Source organism: Patagioenas fasciata, chromosome 23, assembly GCF_037038585.1.
Source record: "Patagioenas fasciata isolate bPatFas1 chromosome 23, bPatFas1.hap1, whole genome shotgun sequence".
Classification (NCBI taxonomy): Eukaryota; Metazoa; Chordata; class Aves; order Columbiformes; family Columbidae; genus Patagioenas; species Patagioenas fasciata.
In genome coordinates this window covers 7,728,660-7,740,418 of record NC_092542.1, presented here as the reverse complement: position 1 = coordinate 7,740,418, position 11,759 = coordinate 7,728,660, and the positions used below count along the sequence as shown (strand labels likewise).

Here is an 11,759-nt window from a genome sequence, read left to right as displayed (position 1 = left end):
GAGGACACTGCTGTACCAGCCCTGCACACACACACTGCTCAGCTGTACACTCGTGTCTCATCTGTGGCCATATTCATGGGCAAATTCTTCAGAGAATCTTTTGAAGAAGACCTAAACCTTCTGGTCCTGCCCTGACAAGATCACCTTTCAATCTGGAAAGGCTGTTGTGAGGCCAGCTCTGTCACAGCAGTGCCCATTGCCTGTCCCTGCCTGCGCTCACAGCACTGACACACAGCAGGACGGGGACCAAGCTGCCAGAGCACTCAGGCCTTGCACCAACACAAGGGATGAGAAGGAGAGTGGGGGAGTGGAACCAGAACAGCTCTGGAAGAACAAGCGCTGGTGCTCCCTGGCAGGGCTGCCATGATGGACTCTTTTCCCCTCCACCGACCGCAGGAACTGTCCCTGCAGCTCCAAGCACGTCTTGAGGAAAGGATCTCAGAAAAAAATAGATAATGCAAGGCCTTTTAATTTGCTGAAACACACATAGAGCACAGCTTCTCATTCACACAGCCCCTCAGTAAGCAAAGAAGACAGTGAATTGAAAAGGGGATGACAATATTACCACATGTGAAAAACCACAAGCAGCAACAAAAAATACAGAAGACAGCTAGGGCCTACAACAATTTACACTATAACTGTTATGCAGAAGATGATGGGCAGTTAATAGCTATAAGGAAATAATCCAGTCATCAGTTTCCTCAGGGCATCCTTGAGCTTCTGGTTCCTCATGCTGTAGATGAGCGGGTTCACTGCTGGAGGCACCACTGAGTACAGAACAGACACCGCCAGGTCCAGGGAAACAGAGGAGATGGAGGGGGGCTTCAGGTGGGCGAAACAGGAGGTGCTGGCAAAGATAGAGACCACGGCCAGGTGAGGGAGGCAGGTGGAAAAGGCTTTGTACCGTCCCTGCTCAGAGGGGATCCTCAGCACGGCCCTGAAGATCTGCACATAGGACACCACAATGAACACAAAACACCCAAATCCTAACCAGACACTGACCACAAGAAGCCCAAGTTCCCTGAGGTAGGAGTGTGAGCAGGAGAGCTTGAGGATCTGGGGGATTTCACAGAAGAACTGGCCCAGGGCATTGCCCTTGCACAGTGGCAGTGAAAATGTATTGGCCGTGTGCAGCAGAGCATTGAGAAACCCAGTGGCCCAGGCAGCTGCTGCCATGTGGACACAAGCTCTGCTGCCCAGGAGGGTCCCGTAGTGCAGGGGTTTGCAGATGGCAACGTAGCGGTCGTAGGACATGATGGTGAGAAGAAAATATTCTGCTGAAATGAAAAAGACAAAGAGAAAGAGCTGGGCAGCACATCCTGTGTAGGAGATGGCCCTGGTGTCCCAGACGGAATTGGCCATGGACTTGGGGACAGTGGTGGAGATGGAGCCCAGGTCGAGGAGGGCGAGGTTGAGCAGGAAGAAGTACATGGGGGTGTGGAGGTGCTGGTCCCAGGCTATGGTGGTGATGATGAGGCCGTTGCCCAGGAGGGCAGCCAGGTAGATGCCCAGGAAGAGCCAGAAGTGCAAGAGCTGCAGCTCCCGTGTGTCTGTGAACGCCAGGAGGAGGAACTGGGTGATAGAGCTGCTGTTGGACATTTGCTGCCTGTAGGCATGAGGACCTGTGCAAGGAGGAAAAGACAGTGACGGTTTTGATGAGACTTCTCTGGGAAAAAGCCAAAGCCATTTCTCACAGACCCTCCCACAAAGAGACCCATTTTTTTCTTTTTCCATAAGAACGTCCTGGCTGGAGGCCTCGTGTGTGCTTGGTGAGTGTGCAATGAAGAGCAGGGTCTCTACCCAGGGGCTCTTGAGCAGTCAGCCTGACCCTGTGTGATTGGGTGGGCAGGGGCCAGTCCTGGGGTTCAGCTTTGTCAGCTGGAACCGCTCCTGGTGCAGAAGGGACTGTCAGCATCTGTACCCCCAGGCCTGAGAAACTGAGTTGGAGAGGTCTGGTGTTTCTACATCTGCTTCTGCCCTCCCACCCTGGGGAGTGTTGTTGGGTGTCAGAAGCCCTCAGCATTTCTCCTGCACTCAGGGAGAACAGAGTGAGTCCTGCTAGACCAGAGGATGCCTGTGGGTCAGTGCAGAGTGAGGGCAGCTGCTCTGTCCCTCTGTCCTGCTATAGCTGCCCTGGGCTGGCACTTTTCTGAGACAGAGGCTGATCACACTCCCATGTTACCCTGAAAAGCCACCAGGCACTGCTGAGAGCAGGGGCATCCACCACAGAGAACAACATGTCCAACCTTTCCCAAGGTCTCAGCACCCCACGTTTAGCCCAAGACACACATGGATCAGTCCCCAGACCCACAGACTGCATTGCCCACACCCCACAGGTCAGAGCAAAGCTGGGACACGTGTTCCCATGGACACAGCTGCAGGAAAGGACCCACAAGATCAGGCTGTGACTCTGCAGATGAAACTGCCATCCCCAGAGAGCCTGAGAGCAAGGACAAGATCCCAACAGCAGTGACCCAGAGCAGGGGAGCAAGAAGGACAATGCGGTGAGGGTGGGTGTGAGAGAGGCCAGGGCAGAGGCAGCCGGGCACTCAGACAGCGTCACCCTTCCCCAGCTGTGCAGCCACCTCCCAGACACCAACATTGCCGGGCAGCTGCTCTCAGCCCCTGTGCTCTGCAGAGGAACTGGAGCTCTGGCTGCACAGGAGCTGCTCCATGCCTTGGAGCCCCCGGCCCTGAGGGCAGAGGCTTTGCTGGGTGGGACAGGAGGCCAGGGGGCTGCTCACAGGAGGGATCTGCACTGCAGGGGATCACAGGGACTTTTCTCTGTTCTCCCTCCCATAACAATTCCAGGTTTAGTTTCCTCTCATTTCTGATCATTTCCCTGCTGCCTGGAGATTCTCCCCCTGGGAGGTGTTTCCCTGTCCATGTCTCTTCCCTGCCAGTGCTCACAGACCCCATCCCACCCTCTGTGCCCTCCCACTGGCCCTACAGATCCTGCCTGTTCACAGGGCACTGCCTGGGGGCATCTTCCTGTTTGCAGGCTGGAAAACAGGACAGGTCAGACTAGGCTGAGGGGTCCAGCAAAGGTGATGCAGGTGCTGTGCACAGGCAGAGGGGTGGTGAAGGGATGTTAGGAGCCTTCTGGCAGATGTACTGATCACTCAGAGCTGCAGTTCAGGAGTCTCAGTGACTTGTTTAATCATGAGAACTCATTTTCATTTTATCCTTTCCTGTACCTCCCACCCCTTGGGAGAGGAAACTGAAAAGACAGGCTCAGGAAAGCTCCTTGTCTGTCTGCTAATCCTTGCATTGATCTTCTCCTTGAGGCATCCACTTGCAAACATCCTGGGGGTGATCTGGAGCTGTGAGCAGTGCTGACCCACACAGCACCCTCTCCACAGCAGAAGCAGCTTTCCTGCCCAATAGTGTTTGCTCCTTAATGCGACAGGTCTTCCCAGCTTGTTGTTGGGCTCTCCCCAGGCAGGCTGAGCGCTGACCCTGGCAGGCGGCAGAGTCCCTGCCCCGGCACAGCCCTGGGGTGCAGGGACCCTGCTCTGCAGGACAGCCCTGGGCACCCCTGCCTGCACATTTACATTTACACCCCACAGCCATCCTTGGGAGAACGCAGCTTTCACGTCTTGTCCCTCTGACAGTGCAGAAGGCAATCCCTGCTCTGCAGCTCATCCTCTCCTCTGCATCAGAGAATCTCTGAGAGTTGTACTTACATCTCTCGCAGGCTCTGCAATGTGACAGCTCTCTGAGATCCTACCAAGATTTGCAGATGCAGTGCCCTGCAGCCACAGGCTTCATATCTGTGAACATTTCATTTCCAGTGATCTCTCAGCATCCTCCCACCCCAGCCTGCGTTTCCCTCTCTCTGCCTGGCTCCTGTGCCCTCGGTGCTGCAGGCAGAGCCCTCAGCCCTGCTGCGTGTGCAGAGGAGCTGCTCCTGGGCAGAGCTGTCTCTCTGCAGCGCTGCCGCTTGCCAGGAGCTCCCTCTGTCCCAGGAGCCCAGCCCAGCTCAGCAGCACAGGAGCAGCCCATCATGTCCCTTTCTCTGTTCCCTCTGGGCTCCCTCCACATGCCCCTGGGGCTCCAGGGGCACAACTTCAAAGTTGAAGTAATCAGTGATGTTGATTCTCTCTCCTCTTCAGAGACACTTCTTTCCAGCACTGTATATTTAGTTTTAAAAAATAAAGCACTATGAGAATCATATTTTCTTGTCCCATCATTAGACAGGACACCAGGAATCTTACAGCAAAGTATCTAATTCCTCAAAGCTAGAGGAGGAATATCTTCAGTTGAATGAGTTAAGGCATTGTATTCTGGTTTTATATCCTATGTCTAGAGAGACATTCATCAATCTTTGGCCATGTCATGTCTGTGCTCTGAGGCAAAGCCTTTGCACACATGGGCTCTTGGACACTTGGTACCAGGTTTCCTGTGGCAGGTCAGAGCTGGGCTGGTGCCACAGCTGGGGTGGTTCAGCCCAGATGTGAGGCAATGGCCTCAGCCGGGGACCTGACTGGGGAGCTGGAGCTGTCAGTGCTGCAGACAGAGCTGTGACACGGGTGGAATGAAGTGCCAGGCAGGGTGGCAGAAGTGAGTTCATCTGGTCTGCAAGGACAGCAGCCTCCAAGCACAGCAACTGTCCAGATCGGAACTCAGTCTGGACCTGCATGGCAATTCAAGGGCCCATAATGAGCTGTTACTACTGCAGAAACAGTTAAAGGAGAAACAAAGACAGTGTGTGGCCATTGATGAATTTAATAAGGGAAAGAGGTGAGAATCCCTGTGTCCTCTTGTCCTCCATCTTCACCAGCAATGTGTTCCAGGACTCTGTGACTTGAGACAGGAATCTGTAGAACAAGAGCAGTGGATGGGGACCAAGTCAGGGTCACTGTAACTAACACAATCCTTTCCAGTCTATGGGACAGCAGGGGCAGCATCCCAGGAGCTGAGACAGCAGGATGGTGTCACATTGAGGCCACTCTGCACCATCTTGGAAAGCTCATGGAGACTGGGGGGACTCCCTGACCACTGGCAGCTCTCACACAGTGTGTGCACTTTTCAAAATGGCCAATGGGTGAGCAGGGGAACTAAGGGCTGTGCCCCAGAACATGTCCACTGGGACCCCATTTCTGGGTGTCTGGAAGAGAAGGTGACGGGGTTTACCCAGGGCAGGTTCTGCCTGTCCATCCTCTTTGTTTTCTGTGAGGAAAGGACAGGGTTTGGATGTGGGCAGAGCAGGGGTGGTCTGTTACCTGGAAGTCAGCAAGGCAGCCAGGCCAGTGCAGGTGATTCAGATTCCTCTAGAATTCCATATCTCAAAAATTTTTCAATTAGAGGAACTATTCCTAACCTAACTTCTAATTTCAGTGGGTACTGCCTCAACTGTACTGGCCTGGCATCTTCCTTTAATTCCACTTTTACGGGCTGGGCTGTTTTCGATTTCCCAGGTGTGTCAGTCGCCCATACCGTGGGGATCACCGCCTCCTCCACAGCTTGTGGTATTTCCACTACCAGGTTTTCTTTTAATAACTGGATTTGTCCTACCTTGGATTCTGGAATTTTCATTACCAGGTTTCCATTCTCGAATGTTATCACAGCATCCAATTTGGTCAATACATCCCGTCCTAGAAGGGAAACTGGACAATCTGGAACATATGGGTTAATTCCTTTTCTCCAAAACACAGATCTAAGGGTTGCAGGAATGGCCGTACTTCTTCCCTCCCTGTGGCACCAACAATCGTTGTCGTTTTATGACCTATTGTTCCCTGTAAGGAATTTAGCACAGAATAAGTAGCCCCTGTATCCACTAAAAATCTCACATCCTGGTCCCCCACGTGTATTGTCACCAGGGGCTCCTTATTCTGGGTTTCCGTTCTTGTGCTGCCATATAGTCAGCTGTTATTATTATTATACTCCCCCAACACCATAGTTTGTATTGCATTCCCTGCTGCACTTGGTACCTGACTCGTGGAGCCCAGACGGTTCGGGCATTCATTTTTCCAGTGTCCTTCCTCCTTACAATAAGCACATTGATTTATACCAAGCTTTACAACAGGTCTTAAAGGAGTTCCCTGAACATTCCGAAAACCGCGCCCTCGGCCGCCTCTGGTTCCTCTGCCACGGACTTCCATTCCTATTCCCCTACCTTGCCCTTGGACCAGGGCCAACAAGTCTTGCTGAGAACGCCTCGACTGTTCCTTTTCTCTATTATTATAAACTTTCCAGGCTGTTTCTAACATAACATCCAGATCTCGTAGTTGTGCCCCCTCCAGTTTCTGTAATTTCTTCCGAATGTCATCCTGAGACTGTTCCAAAAAGATCAAAGCCAACTGAACCCTTGCTTGTTCTGTTTCAATATCTAAATCCATATATCTCTTTGCAGTTTCCTTCAATCTTTCTAAAAAGGCTGAAGGGGATTCGTTCTTTTCCTGCTTAACACTATACAATTTTGACCAATTCATTTGTTTTGGCATAGCAGTCTGAACACCGATCAATAACCAGTCCTGATACCTCCGGAGGCGAAGCTGACCACCCCCAGTATTATAATCCCATCGGGGATCCTCTTTTGGGAAATTCTCATCAACATTACCGCCCACTGTTCCATTCCGAATATCCTCCCTTACTCTATCTCTTGCTACCCGTATAACCATATCCTTTTCCGTAGAATCCATCAAAGTGTCAAGAATCACTTGCAAATCATCCCAATCAGGATTCTGCGTTTCAATTATCATTTTAATTACCCTTGCAACCTTGTCTGGGTTTTCCCGGTAAGGACCAGCTGATTGTTTCCAGATCATTAAATCTCCTGGTGAAAACGGGACTTTTACATAAACCGGCTCTCCCCCCACTCCTACCGCTTGTCGCAGGGGTGCTATTACATTTGGCAGTCCACCCCCCTTTTGGGCTTCCTTTCCTCTGTTCCTAGTTCTGTGGGATATTGGTGTAGTTGTTACTCCTTTTACTCCGGTTGCTGCCCCCACATCCCCACTGGAATCGACATCACTTTCAGTAAGACGCACAGGTGCCGAGGGTTTAAGGGGTTTAGATGCAGAAGGTTCAGTTTCTGAAGGCACAACGTCCAAACACGGCAGATCTAAGGCGTAACCGCAGCTGCTTTCTATTACCAAACACGTCAAGCATTTCTTTTCTGCCATACAGCCCATACATTTATCATTAGTACCGCTCCTCCGGACTAACATTAACCCACATTCCTTCCTCCAGTCCTGTTTTTGTACAAGATAGAAAAAGAGATCCACGTACTGTACCTCATCCCATTTACCTTCCCTTTGACAAAACCTCATTAATTCACTAATAGTTCCAGGTTCTAAAGTACCCTCCGGCGGCCACCGTACTTCATTAGGCAAGTCATACTCAGGCCAGCAGTGAGTACAATATTCAATTAATTTCTTTTTACTCATTGATTGTCCAAATCCACCCTCCTTCCAATGTTTCAACAAACAGTCCAATGGTGACATCTTTGTATCGCTCATATCAACACAAAAGGGTAACACACAGACGATTAACACAGAAAGGTAACACACAGATAACTTTACCAGAACAGCAGTAAAGACGGATCAAACCACCAGTTTCAACAGCAAATACAGATCAAATTGCTAAAACTGTAGACCAGGTCCTGAACAGCACAGATAACCAGATCAGGTGAGCGCAAATAACCAGACCAAACCAGGTGCCGAGCCTGCGGCGTAAATAACCAGAACCAGAACCAGATGCCAAACCTGCAGAGGTTTCCCTCTGTCTAACGGACGGCGGCCTGGGCAATACCCCGGGAGCTCCCTGCCCAACCGAGCGTGGCTTTCGCCGCGTCTGACCGGCAGGCTACCAAATGCCTGACCAGCAGGCTACAGGACCAGAACAGAACCAGACCAGATGGGTACCCAATAATCCAGGTAAAACAACAGATAAAGCACCTTCTTACCAATCAGAGGTCTGTCGTGAGCAGCGGAGAGCCGGTCGCGTCCGATGCACTCCCCAAGAATACCTCGGTGCCGGCCGGAGCAGGATTGAGACGCGATCCGTCTCAGCAATGCTCACGAGGTCCCATCTGGGTCGCCAAAATGTCAGCAATCAGGACACACAACCACGGACGTAGTTCTATGCGGTGCTTTATTTCAGCGCTGGGAAACCAGGGGTTCGCACCCAAAGCTTCAAACAGCTGATTCAGACCATACCTTATTATACAAGTTGGTCACATACGTATTCATTACACCCCTGACAACCATTAGAATATTCCACACCTATAATAACACAAACTTTCTATCTAAAAGATGCTATAATTATCAGTTATTTTCTACGGTACCAATTTTAAAAGAATATATCGTAAATCTATGTCCACCTTAAGAATAAGGCTCGGTTACAGTTACTTGCCTTATAAGAATATACCATAAATCTATGTCAGCTTTAAGAACAGAGTTTGGTTACTGATTACAAGAGTTCTATGGCTACAGGGCTGGTTGCCATCCTAATATTAATTCAACTGTAACAGATCCAGCGATATTCAGGGAAGACCCATTCTGTCCTGTTCCATAGAAAAAAAAAATCATTTTGTAAGGTCGATTACTATCACTGGGGTTCCCGCACCCCGGCTTTTGGGATCCGGCGCTCGGACAAAACCCATCCCCACCCCTGCAGGAAACACCGAGAGCGCGGCTGCAGCACGTTAGCACCCCAAAACCCCCAGGCTGCCCCATAGACACCCTAGAGATCCCCCCAGGGATCTGGGCATGGGCTTGGGGACAGCGAAGCGGGGACGGAAAGAGCCGAAGTAAGGACGGAAAGAGCCGAAGGCGCAGCGCGGAGAGAGACGAAGCGGGGACGGAAAGAGCCGAAGCCGAAGGCGCAGGGCGGAGAGAGATGAAGCGGGGACGGAAAGAGCCGAAGCAAGGACGGAAAGAGCCGAAGGCGCAGGGCGAAGAGAGACGAAGCGCGTACGGAAAGAGCCGAAGGAGGCGGAAAGAGCCGAAGGGTAACGAGCAGGGGCGGCACCACCCGAGCGTTGCAGGGGCGAGCCGAAGAGGAGGCGGGGAGAGCCGAGCGCTTCCGAACGGCGCCGAGGAGCGTGCAAGGATACCCGAGCGGTTCCGAACGGCGCCGAAGACGGGCGGGGACACCCGCGCGTTTCCGAACGGCCCCGAAGAGCGTGCGAGGACACCCGAGCGCTTCCGAACGGCACCTAAGAGGAGGCGGGGACACCCGAGCGCTTCCGAACGGCGCCGAAGAGGAGGCGGGGACAACGGCGCCATCTTGGCCGTCACGGAGCTGGAGGTCGTTAATGAGCTAATTAGCGCTAATGAGGGGATGGGGCTGATTGAGGAGCTGGATTGAGGTTAATGAGGTCGGAAAGCAATTAATGAACATCTGGAGAAGCAGCTCGTTAAGGAACCCAATTAATGAACACCTAGAGAAAAGCCGCTCGTTAAGGGCTGAATTAATGAGTGGGGGAATCTGTTCATTAATGAACCCCGTGGCTCGTTAAGGGCCAACGCTTAATTAACGTAGGAACCAATAAGCGCAATTCCTAAAGAGCGAGAGCCGCTAATTGGTGGGGTGGGGGTAATTAACCCATTGACCCCCAGAGGGCACCCAGGCGTTCGGGCTAGGCCTGAGGGCGCCCCGCCCACCGGCGGCTGATTGGCTGAGCGATAAAGAGCGTGACTCCGCCCCCTCCGCGAGGCCCCGCCCCCTCCCGGCTCTTAAAGCGACAGTGACCCCAATAATTGATTGATTGGGGGGTTGTCCCGGAGTTTGGGAGGGACCTAGGAGTTCGGGAGGGACCCAGGAGTGCACCAAGGGACCCAGAAGTTTGGGGAGGGACCCAGGAGTACAGGAGGGACCCAGGAGTGCCCCAAGGGACTCAGGAGTTTAGGAGGGACCCAGGAGTTCGGGGAGGGATCCAGGAGTTTGGAAGGGACCCAGGAGTGCCCCCAAGAGACCCAGGATTTCGGAATGGACCCAGGAGTGCCCCATGGGACTCAGGAGTTCAGGAGGGACCCAGGAGTGCCCCGAGGGACCCAGGAGTTCGGGAGGGACCCAGGAGTGCCCCAAGGGACCCAGGAGCTCGGGGAGGGACCCAGGAGTTCGGGAGGGACCAAGGAGTCCTGCGTGTGGATGAACAGAAGGGTGTTGGGGTTCTCCAGTGGGCTGGGGGAGACATAGAGTGCCCCATAGAGACCCATAGGTGACCCATAGTGCCCCATCAGTGCCCCATAGGTGACCCATCGGGCCCCATCAGTGCCTCACAGAGACCCATAAGTGCCCCATAGCGTCTCCACACTGCCCCATAGTGCCCCACAAGTGACCCATGGAGCCCCATTACTGCCCCATAGAGCCCCATAAGTGCCCCACAAATGACTCATGAGCCCCATAAGTGACTCTTAGCGACCCACAAGTGCCCCCTAAGTGCCTGTTAGTGACCCCCCAAGTGCCCCATGGAGCCTCATAAGTGACCTATAGTGCCCCATAAGTGACTCTTAGTGCCCCATAAGTGCCTGTTAGTGACCCCCACGTGCCCCATAGCGACCCACAAGTTCCCCATACGTGCCCCATAGAGCCCCGTAAGTGACTCATAGAGACCCATAAGTGCCCCATAGCGTCTCCCCAGTGCCCCATAGCGCCCCACGAGTGACTCATGGAGCCCCATAACTGCCCCATAGAGCCCCATAAGTGACCCATAGAGCCCCATAAATAACTCACAGAGCCCCATAAGTGACCCATATAACCCCAAAAGAGGCCTATACTGACCCACAAGTGACTCATGGAGCCCCATAAGCGACTCATACGGATCCACAAGTGCCCCATAGCATCTCCCCAGTGCCCCATAGTGCCCCACAAGTGACTCATGGAGCCCCAAAAGTGCCCCATAGAGCCACATAAGTGACCTCTAGTGCCCCATAAGTGATGCATAGAGACTGGGTCCATCCCGAATTCCTGGGTCCCTTGGGGCACTCCTGTGTCCCTCCCTGAGTCCTGGGAGATCAGGGAAGGGACCCAAAGAAAGGACCCAGGCGTCTGGGAGGGACCCAAATAGGGGACCCAGGCGTCCAGGGGGGAATCAAATCCGGGACCCGTACAGGGAGGGAGTACCCCAAGGGAGTCAGGAGTTCAGGGAGGCACTCCTGGGTCCCTTGGGGCACTCCTGGGTCCCTCCCGGATGCCTGGGTCCCCTATTTGTGTCCCCCCGGATGCCTGGGTCCCCTCCCGTAACCTACAGTGCCCCCTACATGACTCATAGTGCCCCATAAGTGCTCCATGGAGCCCCATAAGTGACTCTTAGCGACCCATAAGTGCCCCATAAGTGCCTGTTAGTGACCCCCAAGTGCCCCATAGCGACCCACAAGTTCCCCATTAGTGCCCCGTAGAGACCCATAAGTGACTCATAAGTGGCTCATAAGTGACCTGAGTGCCCCATAAGTGACCATAGAGACTGGGTCCCTCCCGAACTCCTGGGTCCCTGGGGCACTCCTGGGTCCCCCCGGATGCCTGGGTCCGCTCTATGGGTCCCTCCCGAACTCCTGGTTGCGGCACTTATGGGGCTCTATGAACCACCAGGTGTTCCATGTCCATAATGACCCCAGGAACACCTGTACATGTTCATAAAGTGAGTCTCAGGTCACCATTTCCATAGCCCCTCCCTGGCCCTCCCCTGTTCACCTGCACAGTGGCACTGGGTGAATTTGAGGAGGGGTCCTTGGGGTCTTTGGATGAAGGCTCCTTCAGCTTCCTCACAGTGGACTTTGTACCTTCGACTCATTATGAGGAACTGGCTGGAA

General features: G+C 53.2%; 1 protein-coding gene across 1 annotated transcript; it reads right to left on the bottom strand.

The window, feature by feature from the left end:
• Positions 1-663: 663 nt before the first annotated feature.
• LOC136115908 (olfactory receptor 14J1-like) lies at positions 664-1,685 on the bottom strand. The gene has a single exon (XM_065862116.2). The coding sequence runs from the start codon at positions 1,597-1,599 to the stop codon at positions 664-666; it is 936 nt and encodes a 311-aa protein (XP_065718188.2). The 5' UTR covers positions 1,600-1,685.
• Positions 1,686-11,759: the final 10,074 nt, after the last annotated feature.